This window comes from Pituophis catenifer, unplaced genomic scaffold (assembly GCF_029215685.1).
Source record: "Pituophis catenifer annectens isolate HBS135680 unplaced genomic scaffold, rPitCat1.0.hap2 SCAF_4, whole genome shotgun sequence".
Classification (NCBI taxonomy): Eukaryota; Metazoa; Chordata; class Lepidosauria; order Squamata; family Colubridae; genus Pituophis; species Pituophis catenifer.
The window spans coordinates 41,346,785-41,360,037 of record NW_027256884.1 but is presented as its reverse complement, the minus strand read 5'-3'; the positions used below and the strand labels follow the sequence as shown (position 1 = coordinate 41,360,037).

At 36.3% G+C, this 13,253-nt stretch overlaps 1 protein-coding gene across 1 annotated transcript; it reads left to right on the top strand.

Annotated features, from left to right (window-relative positions):
• Positions 1 to 5,460: 5,460 nt before the first annotated feature.
• On the top strand, positions 5,461 to 12,866 carry ZBED1 (zinc finger BED-type containing 1). Its single transcript, XM_070943201.1, has 2 exons — positions 5,461 to 5,517; positions 10,610 to 12,866. The coding sequence occupies exon 2, from the start codon at positions 10,664 to 10,666 to the stop codon at positions 12,749 to 12,751; it is 2,088 nt and encodes a 695-aa protein (XP_070799302.1). The 5' UTR covers positions 5,461 to 5,517; positions 10,610 to 10,663; the 3' UTR covers positions 12,752 to 12,866.
• Positions 12,867 to 13,253: the final 387 nt, after the last annotated feature.

Below are 13,253 nucleotides of genomic sequence, written 5' to 3'. Positions count from 1 at the left end.
AGGTAATGCAATATCTGGCCTAGTCCAATTAGATATATAAAGGAGTGAACCTATAACTGATCTGTAAAATGTGTTGTCTTTAAACTCAGGGGAAGATTCATCATTGTTTCTAAGAAAATCAGTTTGCATAGGTGTGTCACATGTTTTGGCATTATTTAAGTTACATTTGTTTAGGAGTTCAATGATTTTATCTTTTTGAGTAAGTTTGAATCCCCTTTTTGTTTTGTTAATTTGTACACCAAGGTATTTATTCACTCTACCTAGTGATTTCAATGAGAAGTGTTCGTTTAACTTATTTACAAAGATTTCCCTGCTCTCTTTATGCTTTCCAATATATAAAATATCATCCACATAAATTAATACAAATTCAATATGATCATTACTCTTTTTTACAAAGAAACAGTTATCAGCAGTGGTGGCGTTGAAATCCATGGTCTTTAGTACTTTTACCAAACAATCGTACCATCTTTTGCCAGATTGCTTCAATCCGTACAGACTCTTATTTAGTAACCAAATTTCGTTCTTATTAGTGTATTGACTGTGTGGTGCTCTTACATATATTTCCTTATCTAATTTTGCATGTAAGTATGCAGTCTGTATGTCATATTGAAACACGTCTAGATTGAGTGCAGATGCTACTACAAGAGCTGTTTTGACACTCTCTGTTCTCACTGTGGGTGAATATGTGTCAGTATAGTCTTCTGGATATTTTTGTGCATAACCTTGTGCAACTAGTCTGGCCTTGTATAAGGTATTACCTCCTTCTAAATTCTTAATTTTATAAATCCACCTGGTACCTATAATTGTTTTATCCTTAGGTGCGATCGCAGGTGTGAATACATTTAATCCTTGTAAACTTTTCATTTCTTTTTCCATAGCTAGTTCCCATTTTTCTCTTTCTTCACGGGGAAGTTTCAATACTTCCTCATATGTATTAGGTGTTATTTGTTCTCCATCCATATGCATAATATAATCTTTGTATTTATTTGGTATTTGGTTTCTATTATTTCTAATATTTCTTTCAGGTTTGCTATGGTTGTCATGCAAATATCTGGCTTCCTTTTTTGTTAATGTGTCTGTCTTTATTTTATGCTGACTATTTGTCCAAGTTTTGGTTTTGTTCTTACTTTTGTTAATATTTTGATTTTCTGTTGTTCCTTCCTCGCAAGATATATTATCTTTGCTTTTATTAGGAAAAATTTCATTAAGGTGCAACTTAGACCAATTGGCCTGCTCATGAAACACAGCTGTTCTGGATACTATAAATTTGTTATTATTATCGATGAATCTGTACCCTTTGGTTCCAGTTTCGTATCCCATGAATCTTAATCTCCTGGATACGTTTTCTCCCTTTCTCCTCAATTGTTTAGGTATGTGCACGTCTGCAGTAACTCCAAATATGTGCATGTGTGCTAATTTAGGTTTTCTATTGTACATCACCTCATATGGTGTCTTATTCACAATACTGGACCATGTTCTATTTTGAGTGTAATTTGAATAATGTAAGGCTTCTGACCAAAATTGTTTGCCTAAACCAGCATCCTCTAATGTGCATCTAATCATGGTTTGTAGTGTGGAGTTCTTTCTCTCTGCAATCCCATTTTGAAAGGCAGAAAATGGATTGGACGTGAAATGTAGCATCCCTCTATCCTTTAACCATTGGGAGAATTCTTTAGACATGAATTCACATCCCCTATCTGTCATAATTTGTTTTATTCTGATATTATGTTGTGTTTCTATGCGTTTGTAGAATTCCTTAAATTTCTGAAAGGTTTCATCCTTGTGCTTTAATGTGTAAACAAAACCATAGCGACTGTAATCATCCACTATTGTTAGGAAGTAACGTTTTCTATAGGTAATTGATGGAGTTAATGGACCAACTAAGTCCATATGTACCAAATCAAAAATATTGTTAGTTGATCTGTTAGATTTTTTTGGTCTAGGACTGGTTTTTAGTTTGGTGGATTTACATACTGAGCATTCTAAATAATTTTCACAATTTTTTATTTTTACACCTTCTGCGTGTTCAGTCATTTTTTGTACTACAGGAAAGCTAGCATGTCCTAACTTCCTATGTAAGATATGAGCACACTCATCATGAATTGGTTTACCTATTTTTGGTTTCTTCTCATTGTGTGTATTTTTGTTATCATGAGTTAATTTACATTCATCATTGTCACTGTTACTGACATTTTCATCATCTGCTTCAATACAATCTTCCATATTTGAATCAATGTTATGTAACCATCTTTCTTTGGTTATCAGATAGGGTAGACCCCCTTTTATCATCACAGTGCCTACATTTGTTTTGTTCTTTTCTATAGTTGCTTTCCCCTTTGAGAAAACTATATTGATGTCAGATTCTCTGCTTAGTTTTATAGCACTTAGTATGTTGTGAGGTATTTCTGGGATTAATAATACCCCCTCTATTTTCCCTAAACCAGGCAAGGTCACATTTCCTCTGCCTAATACTTGAACCTTTTCTTGATTAGCTACCTTTATCACAAACTTATCTTCTGTAAATGAAGATAATATACTTTTGTTATTAGTGGTGTGATTTGTTGCACCAGAATCAATAAGCCAATTATTGTTCTCATCTTGTTGTGTTTTGGTGCTGTCTTGTTTATTTAGCCCATTTAGTGACCCAGATTTTCTCTCTTTTGAATTTTCTCTACCCCCTCTACTTTCTCTGTAGTTTGGTGGACTTCTATATTTGTGTCTATCTGTGGAAGATTGTCTGTAATTGTATTTGCTCCTATATTCTGGCCTATGTCTCTCCCTTGGGACTTTGGGACAGTCTCTTCTACTGTGTTCCCTGGATCCACAATTGTGGCATCTAAAGGCTTCATTATATTTATCTTGAAAGACTACTTTCCTAAAAGATTTGTGTTCTGTTTGGTTACTGGAACGATTTTTTCTTGAATTGTCTTCTGCTATCAATTTGTTAGATAGATTTTCTATTGATAAATATCCCAAATTAATGGTATCTAAGTGTGACATAAAGCTATCCCATGATGGATCAAGTGAATTGATAATAACACTTTTCATAGTTTGATCTGAAATCACTTCCCCCCTCAATTGCAGCTCAGCTCTTATTTTGTTTAGATTTATCAAATGTTCACTTATAGAAACCCCTGGTTTCACTCTAGAAGAAAAGAAATCCTTAGACATTCTTGTGGTTGTGGCTACGCTATCGCTGTGAAATAGATTAAACATGCATTGAATTATTTCTGATACAGTTAGGTTTGGTTTGATGCTATGATACATTGCAGGAGACACGCTAGAAATTATTATGAAAAATGCTCTATGATGTAAACTGTCTATTTTTAAAGTCCAAGGTCTTCTTGGAGGACTAGTTATAAAGAATAGTAAATTTTCTTTCATAAAAATAACCTGAAGCTGTTGGTACCACTCTTGTAAATTAATGCCATCAACTCTAAGTTTTGGGAAGTCACTGGGTAAGTTCCCCACATTATTTTGTCCATTACTTACAACCTGAGGCAGTCCGTGGTCTCTCAAGTGCAGGAAATTACAGAACGGCATTGGGATGCTTGTAACGAGTCTGCGCGGTTCTCTGGCCAGTTCAAGTCTTTCGGGGCCGTCTACGTAGTTTTGCACATGCGCGTTGCTCATTTCTTCTTTGGCGCCGTTGTGGAAGGTTCTCTCCATTTCAGCTCTCTCGATCCGCTCCTCTTCAGATGAGTCGGTCTCTGGCTCGGTTTTTGGGGCTTTGGTGATGGCGGCGGTTCTTCTCTTTCTCTTGTGTGTGCTGGCACTCGATTCTGTCTGCGGTGTAGGACGGAATCGGCATGGCTCTCTGGGCTCGGGTGTCGTCGTTTTCGAAGTCAGGATGGGAGCGTGCAGGTCTTGAGTTGTCGGTTTGATTGCTTGCTTCTTCGTTGATGTCTTAGAAATTTTCAATCTTGGCCCAAAAGCAGCAAAAAGTGTTTTCATTGCTGACTCTACTTGAGACTTTGTTAAATCGTCTTCACTTTCTGATTTTGGTTCATCTGAAGAGTTTGAGACTTCTTTTTCACTTTCTTCGTCTGATAGCGTTTTTCGCGCCAGAAATTTTGAACTGAGCGTTTTGATTGGCTCTGCTTCACTCCCTTTTGAAGTTCGTTGAAACCAAGATGGCTGCCGTTCAAAATTTCGCGCGGGGTCACATCTTTTCTTTTTTACAACTATTTTCTCAGTAGTCATTTCACTCACAGTTTTTTGATCTTTGGGTTTTTCTTTAATGATGTTTTTCTCTCTCGCTGCTCCGCTGTTCCTCAGCATCTCCTGGAGGTCCGCGATGAGGCTTTCATCATTCTTTTGGCTTTTTAGTATTTTTAATATTTCTGACCTGAGTTCGTTATTTTCTATCTCGATTTCTTCCTGGTCGTTATTTTCACTCATCAGTTCTTCTTCTTCAGTGGTGTATTCTTCGGATTCTCTCGAAATCGCATTAGTGGATTCGTTGATCATCTCTTGATCAGTTTCTATTTCTTTGCTGTAGGCCCTGGTGTTGGGCCTATCTTTCTTGGACATTTTTAATTACTTATTGAGTCAATTAACCATCCTCTGCTACCAGCTTGTTGCAATATTTTCAGGATCAGACTCAATAAAGATAATAGAAGTTATAGGTTTAAATATAATTCTCTTTAATCATAATAGGCATTCTATATTCGCTGAATATTCAAGATAGAAGCAAGGAAAATGGGGAGGATGGCTCCTTTTATATACAAGGGGCGGAGCCAGGAATGGGAGTGGTAAAATATGAATACATTAAAGCTCAAGTAATAAGTTAACCCCTGATGTTCCATATATACATTATTTACACATTAGAGAATAAGGCATTTACATCTGACAGTCTCCTTACTCCCCTTTAACTCAGTGGAACTTAATTTCTGAACATGTTCATGTCACTTTTAATTCAGAAACGTAGGTCCCAGATACCTTTCAACATACTACAATCCACTACTATATCTTATTCCAATTTTACACTGAATCAATCTTGAAAGTAACGCAGGGACAGGATTTAGACCGCCGATTATTGTTACGAAAGCTGGAATTATAGGATGCCGTTTAAAAATACTCTGCCTGCCTAACAATTCCAGGGATGAAAGGACGCAGCATCTCTCGATACGCCGCGACAAGCGGGCGATAGGAAGGCAGCAAAGAGAAACCACGAAGGGATGAGAATACCGATCACCAGCGCACATGCTCAGAAAGGACCCGATCGCCCCATTGAGGGCGGGCGGACGGAATCCTCTTCCGCTGGGTGTGACTACCTAATAGGCTTCTGACTGAGTTGTGCCGATTCCGCGGCTGCTCTGGTGAGTTGGGAACTGGCTCTTCACCGACCAAGGTAGAGAAGGGGATCCAAGGCGGCGTCGGGCCTTCAGCGGGGCCTGGCAGCCATGTCGCTATTGTCTCTGCTAATTCCTGCCCTTTGGGTCTATTTTATCGGCTTCCGCGTAGTCCTGGAGCAGCTGTTTCGACGCCTCTGTCTGCGCTCCGTTTCCAAAGCAGGTTAGTAGATTGCACGCGGAGCTGGGGCGAGCGCTAATGATTCTTCTCAACGCCGTTGCTTTGCTTATCTGCATGAGTTGGGCTTTTATTGGGTGAAGAAAACTGCAGGGACGAGGATTCATAAACAAGAAACGGCAGTTGAAGCTTCCCATTTCTTAGTTTCTGTGCTGGAAGAGTTGGGAGAAAGGCACGCACGTAAAGATTGTTTAAAGTTACTCTCATCAGGATAAATCCTAGCAAAGTAGAAAATGCAAATATTGTAATATAAGAGATTTAAGTCGGAAGGTAACTTCCTTGCTAGTGCAGATAGGGTTGAACCCGTGGTTTCATTTTGATAGCAATATTTTGCAGTAAAACAATATTTACATTTTGTACTAAAACTTTGCAAGTAAAACGCCACTTATAATAGTCTAAATAAGGCGCACCTAAACTGCTCTTGATCTGTACAAGTGCAATTAATTGATGTAATTGTCTTTGTTTAGACCTACAGTATTCTATGGTTGAGATACCCATCCACAATATAGTTTAAGCTGGTTTACTTGTGAATACACCTGATCACCTTCTACTGAATGATCAAGCTTCTGTTGCTTCTAGATTGTCATAATCTATTCGGTGTAAGCTTTTTTTCTTTAACTTCTTTTGGACTCTAGAGTTTCAGGATCTTTAAAAAATCTGTAGGTAAATGATTCGTATCTTCCTTGCTTAGGGAAAGCATATACTGGACACACAGATAAGCCAGACTTTATCACAATTATGTTATGTGAATAGACACTACACTAGATCTAGACTGAATTTTTAGATTTCATTTAAATTAATATGTAGAGTCCAGAATCCACCTAGTTAGGTTGAGTGAAATGTGCTGATTTTGGTGTAGTATATCACTAATGGTCTAGGCCATGGGTGTCAAACTTGATTGTGATACGTCACATGACATCGTGATGTTTTTTGCCTTTGTGGAGCCAGGGTGGGTGTGGCTTATGCGGGCCACCACTTTTGACACCCCTGGACTCTAGGGCATACCTGGATATTATTTCACTTTCATTAAAAAGTATTTTGGTGATATATTTATGTTGCATTTAATCTAAATATGTAATGTCTAAAATTTTAATTTCAACATATAACTTAGAAATCTTTATAAGATCTATCCTTATTTTATCTTGAATGCATAATTATCCTAGTATATAGATAAGATAAACTGAGAACAAATTTTGATACGGTTGTTTTGTAATCCCTGGGACTATGGTATATGAAATTATTGAATGCTGTGATTTGTCTCTTCACTGGATTTGAAAACTAAAAGCAAAACATTGCATCTACTCAGGCTACAGAATTTGTTGAAGGCAAACACATTATGTGATTATACTGGCTTAATTACCCTTTACCAGGAAAATTTAAAAACCATTACTTCTCTGTCCTTTTCCATTTTTCAAAGTTGGGCACTAAGATGGGCAACATTATTCCTCTTGATTCCAAATTGTTGACAACAGTAAAAGATTTACTAAGAAAGGACCAGAACTTTTACAGTTGAGAAAAAAAACAATAGTAACACCTCTTTGTCTCCGAGGGGAAGAAGGAGGAAATCCCCTGATGTGGAAAACAGCAAATAAAATTGCCCCTTTTCAGTAGTTCTACCCACATTGTCTTACTCTCTCTTATTGCTTGGTAATAATAATTTCATCTAATCGGATCAAATGCTAATGTTCGGTTTTCACCCTTCTTCCTGAAGATGCAGTATTATTTCTGAAACTTCATAGATGAAAGGCTATAATTTGATAGAATTAAAATTATAAATATAAGTTTCAACTTATTTGTTCCCCACCTTACTCTAAATTCTGCCTTCAAATTTCAAATTTTGCCAGGTATTTTATTGTTTCATTTGTCTTACTTTTAGGACTCTGTTCCAAGAGAAAACACTACTAGGTATTCTGAATTACAGAACATATAACTATTTTGCAACATCCCATTATTTGTTCTGCTTAAAAGTTATGAGAAAATATAATATCACTCTATTACATTTAGGAAATGGCTCTTGCATTTATGAAAATGCTTAGCTTTGAACTTTGAAAATAAGTTGATTTCAAGACTTTGGTTTTATTAGGGAAAATGAGGTATTTTTAACCTAATTTAAAAGGAAGAAAGAATGTGCATTGAACTTTCATTTTCTTATTGAAAGAAGACAAGGATAGTCCTTATTAACCAGTAGGGAACTTGTTGTGGTTGTAGGGCACAAAGGATCTAATGGAGATCCTTTGTGTCCTTAATGTCATATGCTTTCCAATATCCATTTATTAAGAGTAGCATCTTGTACTCATTTATTATTACTCTAATATTACCTGTCAGGTAAATTTTGTCAACCAAAATGCTACTGACAGCTATTGTTTGGAAATGCTATATTAGTTCCATTTATCAAGTAGTTTATGAAGTGCCAGCTGTGATGCTGGTTATAAACTTCTAAAAAAGCAAACTAAAACATCTGTTTTCCTCTTTTGATTCATATATCAGGGCAGAGTAATTACAAGTGCCCGGGGGAATGTTGATAATAGTAATGGCCTCATTATTAGCTGTAAATGTGTCATTTATGAGAAGTCTTTAAAGATACCTTGACAGTGAGAGTGAATCTCTTGAGCTAGAAAAACTAAGTAGTACAGTTTTTTCTGTCTCTTGAGTTATATTTTGGGACAATGGTAAATGAGTGATAAAATAACATGCATACTTAAGAAATATGGGTATTTGTGCAAAATGATTTGCCATATTTAGTAACAAAGATTGAGTACAAACAATTTTTGCACGTATGCATATTTACATGTATACATATTTATTGCTTATACTTTTCTTTGTATACAACAATAACTCTTTAAATTCTATAAACCATTTGATTTTAACTGTATAGCAGTAGCACTTAGATTTATGTACCGCTTCATAGTGATTTACAGTCCTCTATAAGCGGTTTACAGAGTCAGCATGTTGCTCCCAACAATCTGGGTCCTCATTTTACCAACCTCGGAAGGATGGAAGGCTTAGTCAACCTTGAGTGGTTTAGAATCAAACTCCTGAGTGAGCAGTGAGTTAGCCTGCAGTACTGCATTCTAACTACTGTGCCACCTTTGTCTTTTTGTGGTGTATGCTTCTGTATGTTATTTATTGATAGAGATATAAACTTTTATGGAAAATGCACAGTTTCTAGTTATGTAAATGATAATGAGCTACCCAAAACTAACTGGGGAATGAGATCACCACATACACACTAAGCACTTTGCATTATAGGTAGTCCTTGACTTACAACAGTTGATTTCGTGACCATTAAAAGTTAAAAAAGCACTGAAAAAAGTGACATGACCATTTTTCACACTTATGACTGTTGCAGCATTCCCATGGTCACATGATTTACATTCAGATGCTTGACAACTGGTTCATGTTCATGACAATTGCATTGTCCCGGAGTTATGTGATCATCTTTCATGACCTTCTGATAAGCAAAGTCAATGGGGAAGCCATATTCAATGAACAACTGTTCATTTAACAAATGTGGCAAGAAAAGTCATAAACTGGGGGGAAACTCATTTAACAAATTTCTCACTTAGCAACATAAATTCTGGGTTCGATTGTGGTTGTAAATTGAGGGCTACCTGTGTACAATTTATTTCAGATGAATTTATTACAATTTAAAATAAAGGCTAAACATGACTTAGTAATTTCTTGGGATATGCCTTGCAATTCTCATGAAAATAATAAAAGTGGTTTCTAATTATCATCCTCAACTTGTTTTTCAACTATTAAATCTAGTTTATAGCTCTTCAGCTCTTAGATTTTGTAGTAGTCTCCCCATCTGACTGTAACCAGATTCAGTCCAATTTAGCTTTTTTGAGATCACTGGTTGACCCATCTCCCATGATGTTAATTTGGGATATAGTGCTTCAAAGACTCTTATGGGGAGAACTTATGACCATTCAGAGGAATTTTTAAAATTTCTGTTTAAATTTCTTGCTTGTAGAATTTTAACCGTCTTGCTTCTTCAAATGTGCATCAAATAAAGCAAACAGTTCAAAACTACTACTAGCCACAGAGAGCAGTTTACACATTTGGACATATTGAGGGACCTTTATATTGTGAAAGCATCACGATAAATACAGCACAACTCATCTTTCTAATAAACTCTCAGTAACACAAGGCATTGTTTTAAGTTAGATTCTAGATAAACATTCAACAAATGGCCTTCCAAATTCTGTTTGTTACAATGCTGCTCGCTTCTATGTCATTACTGTGAAATATAACAAAAACATAATAGAGCTATTCAAGTATATTCATAATAATAGCCAGAAAAATACGTCCATGCGTATGACAATTGGAAAGTCTCATAAAGGGAAAAATAAATTTCACAAATTCTCAGTTTATCAAAAGTTTGTTTGCTCACTATCTTAAGCAGTACTGTGTGTTTAGGATCACAAATATTCACTTACCATGGTGAGTATTTCTTATGATCAGTGTAATCAGACCCTAATACACTCTTATTCATGGTACAGGGGGAAAAGGCAGTTATTTTTGGAGTTATCATCTATAGAAGCTTTCTGACACTTGAACCTGTAGAGCAAACTATTCTTGAAGTCATGGATTCCTGGTAGCATAAATTGATCAGAGACAAGCATTTATTTAGTGTTGAAAGGGATTGGATAACATTTTGTTGTATCCTTGGATGCATCAGAGTGTTGTAATGATTTCTTCTTTGCATATTTAAATTAAACATGCAATGGAGGCTATTGCACTTACTGTATTTACAATACTGTGCATGTAAGCTGCCCAAAATTACTTTGAGGTAGATGGGTGGCAATAAATTTTATAAATAAAATAACAAAATGTTAGCAAGTTATATCTCATATTCTTGTGCAGAGGGCAATTAAGTTTGGTCCAATGTTTTGTCATGAAATCTGACTATTAAACATGTAGAAATAGTATTGCGTTTATTCAGTTTCCAAAAAGGAACATTCCAATATTGTTATTAATAAGGTAGGTTTTGTATATTTATTGAAGCATTAATTTTGTACCGTTGAACAAACCAGTCCTTTCTCATGTTATGTTTATCTGCTGCCTTTATCAGGTGCTCATTAATGAGTGAAGAATCAAAAGGGGTTGGGACAGTGGCTAAGAAGCAATGGAGAATAAAACTTTGGAAACTTCCCCATCAGACCTAAAGTTAGTGGCCCACCCAAGAGCAAAGAGTAAAGTATGGAAATACTTTGGCTTTGATACCAATGCAGAGGGATGTATATTACAATGGAAGAAGATCTACTGCCGCATTTGCATGGCACAGATTGCTTATTCAGGAAATACATCCAACCTCTCTTACCATCTTGAAAAGAATCACCCAGATGAATTTTGTGAATTTGTGAAAAGCAACACTGAGCAAATGAGAGAGGCTTTTGCAACTGCATTTTCAAAACTGAAGCCTGAATCATCTCAGCAGGTTGTTCAGGACAACTTAATTATGAAAACAAGTCACAATTATGAGAATAAAAAGCATCAAGAGCTGACCTCAGCAGTGATTAGTTTAATCTGTGAAGGATTACATCCGCCATCTATTGTCGATGAACCCACATTTAAGAGTCTCTTAAGAACAGCTGACCCCAGATATGAACTTCCTTGCAGAAAGTACTTCTGCACAAAAGGAATTCCTGAAAAATATGTTGCCGTTAGAGAGATTGTGTTAAAAGAATTGACAGACATTCCGTGGTGTGGCATATCAACTGATATATGGAGAAGTCATAGTCAGAATAGATCCTATGTAACATTGTCTGTTCATTTTCTTAGTACTGGTTCTTCTGGCAGCTTGGCTATTAATTCTCGTTGCCTAAAAACATTTGAAGTTCCAGAGGAAAACACTGCAGAGACAATTACAAGAGTCCTGTATGAGATATTTATTGAATGGGAAATTAATACCAAAGTTTTTGGGGCTACAACGGACAATGGGAAAGATGTAGTGAAAGCTTGCTCTCTTTTAGACATCTCAATTCAGATGCCATGCTTAGGTCAGACTTTCAATGCAGGTATACAGCAAGCTTTTCAGCTTCCTAAATTGAGCAGTGTCCTATCTAGATGTCGAAAACTAGTGGAATATTTTCAGCTATCTGCGGTAGCCATGTACATGTTGAGTGAGAAGCAGCAACAGCAGAACAGTTTGCATTGCATGCTTGTGAGTGATCGTGTTTCCTGGTGGGGCAGCACACTTGCCATGCTGCAACGTCTTAAAGAGCAACAGTTTGTCATTGCTGCAGTACTTGTGGAAGATAGCAATAATCACCACCTGATGCTGGAAGCTAATGAATGGAATACAATTGAAGGGCTGGTGGATTTGCTTCAGCCATTCAAGCAGGTAGCTGAGATGATATCTGCTTCCAAGTACCCAAGAATAAGCATGGTGAAACCTCTTCTTCACATGCTGTTAAATACAACATTAAGTATAAAAGAAAATGACTTAAAAGAAATAAGCATGGCAAAAGAGGTGATTGCCAAGGAACTATCAGCAACATACCAGCATAATCCTGAGATAGACATGTTTCTCAGTGTTGCAACTTTCTTAGATCCAAGATACAAGAAATTGCCCTTTCTTTCGACTTTTGAAAAACAACAGGTTGAGAACAGAGTGCTGGAGGAAGCAAAAAGTATCCTGGAAAAAATAAAAGACAATACTTCGAGGCCTGAGGAAAAATTGTTTGCAGTGTCAGAAGAGCCACCAGTGAAAAAAGCGGCAATTGCTTCCACGCTTCCTCCTACTAGTGCTATCAATAATATGCTTGCAGAAATATTTTGCCAGACGGGGAGTGTTGAAGATCAAGAGGAGTGGCACGCTCAGATTATTGAGGAACTGAGTAATTTCAAGTCACAGAAAGTCCTTGGGCTCAGTGAAGATCCACTCAAGTGGTGGTCTGATAGACTTGCTTTGTTTCCTGTTTTGCCAAAGGTGCTTCAGAAATACTGGTGCATTGTAGCTACAAGGATCTTTCCAGAACGTCTTTTTAGTTCTTCAGCCAATGTTGTTAGTGCTAAAAGAAATCGGCTAGCCCCAGCTCACGTAGATGAGCAGGTTTTTCTGTATGAAAACACTCATAGTGGATCTGAAGCTGAACCTGATGAAGAGGATGAAGGAGAGTGGGGATTGGAACAGGATCATATGATCAATCCAAGTAACACAGCAAATGGGAGCAGCAGTTTTTTAAATATGCGTGATAATGGCTTCATGTAGAAGCAATAGACTTTCAGACAAAAGCTAATGGTCTTAAATTACCAAACCAAAAAAAAAAAAAAAAATAACTATTTTAAAAATGTACAACTTCAACATACTGTAGGTAGGTTTTGTATGTAGAATATGTGAGTAAGTCTGGATCATGGTTGTGATTTGTGATTCAAGAAGACAAAATGACATAAAAGTTATAAGTATAGAGTCAGGAAAAGCTACAGGTATATTTTATCATTGATTTAGAAATAGGATGTATATATAGTAATTTATAAACGGTTAGTCACCTGCTATACAATCCCTTTAAACAATATTTTCAGCAAATATATGATTAAAGGTCAATATGCAAAATGTTTTTGATGTAGGATTTTTGATTTTTAAAAGTTTTGATATAAGTGTTCACACATTTAAATATTTAAAGCTTTTGAAATGTCAATTTATTAGAGATTAATTATGTAAAGGATCTAATGTTTGATAGACTCACGTGTTATTTCTGACAACCAGATTATTT

Coding starts and splice junctions, on each gene's coding strand:
- ZBED1 (XM_070943201.1), top strand. CDS start 10,664: ATGGAGAATAAAACTTTGGAAACTTCCCCATCAGACCTAAAGTTAGTG.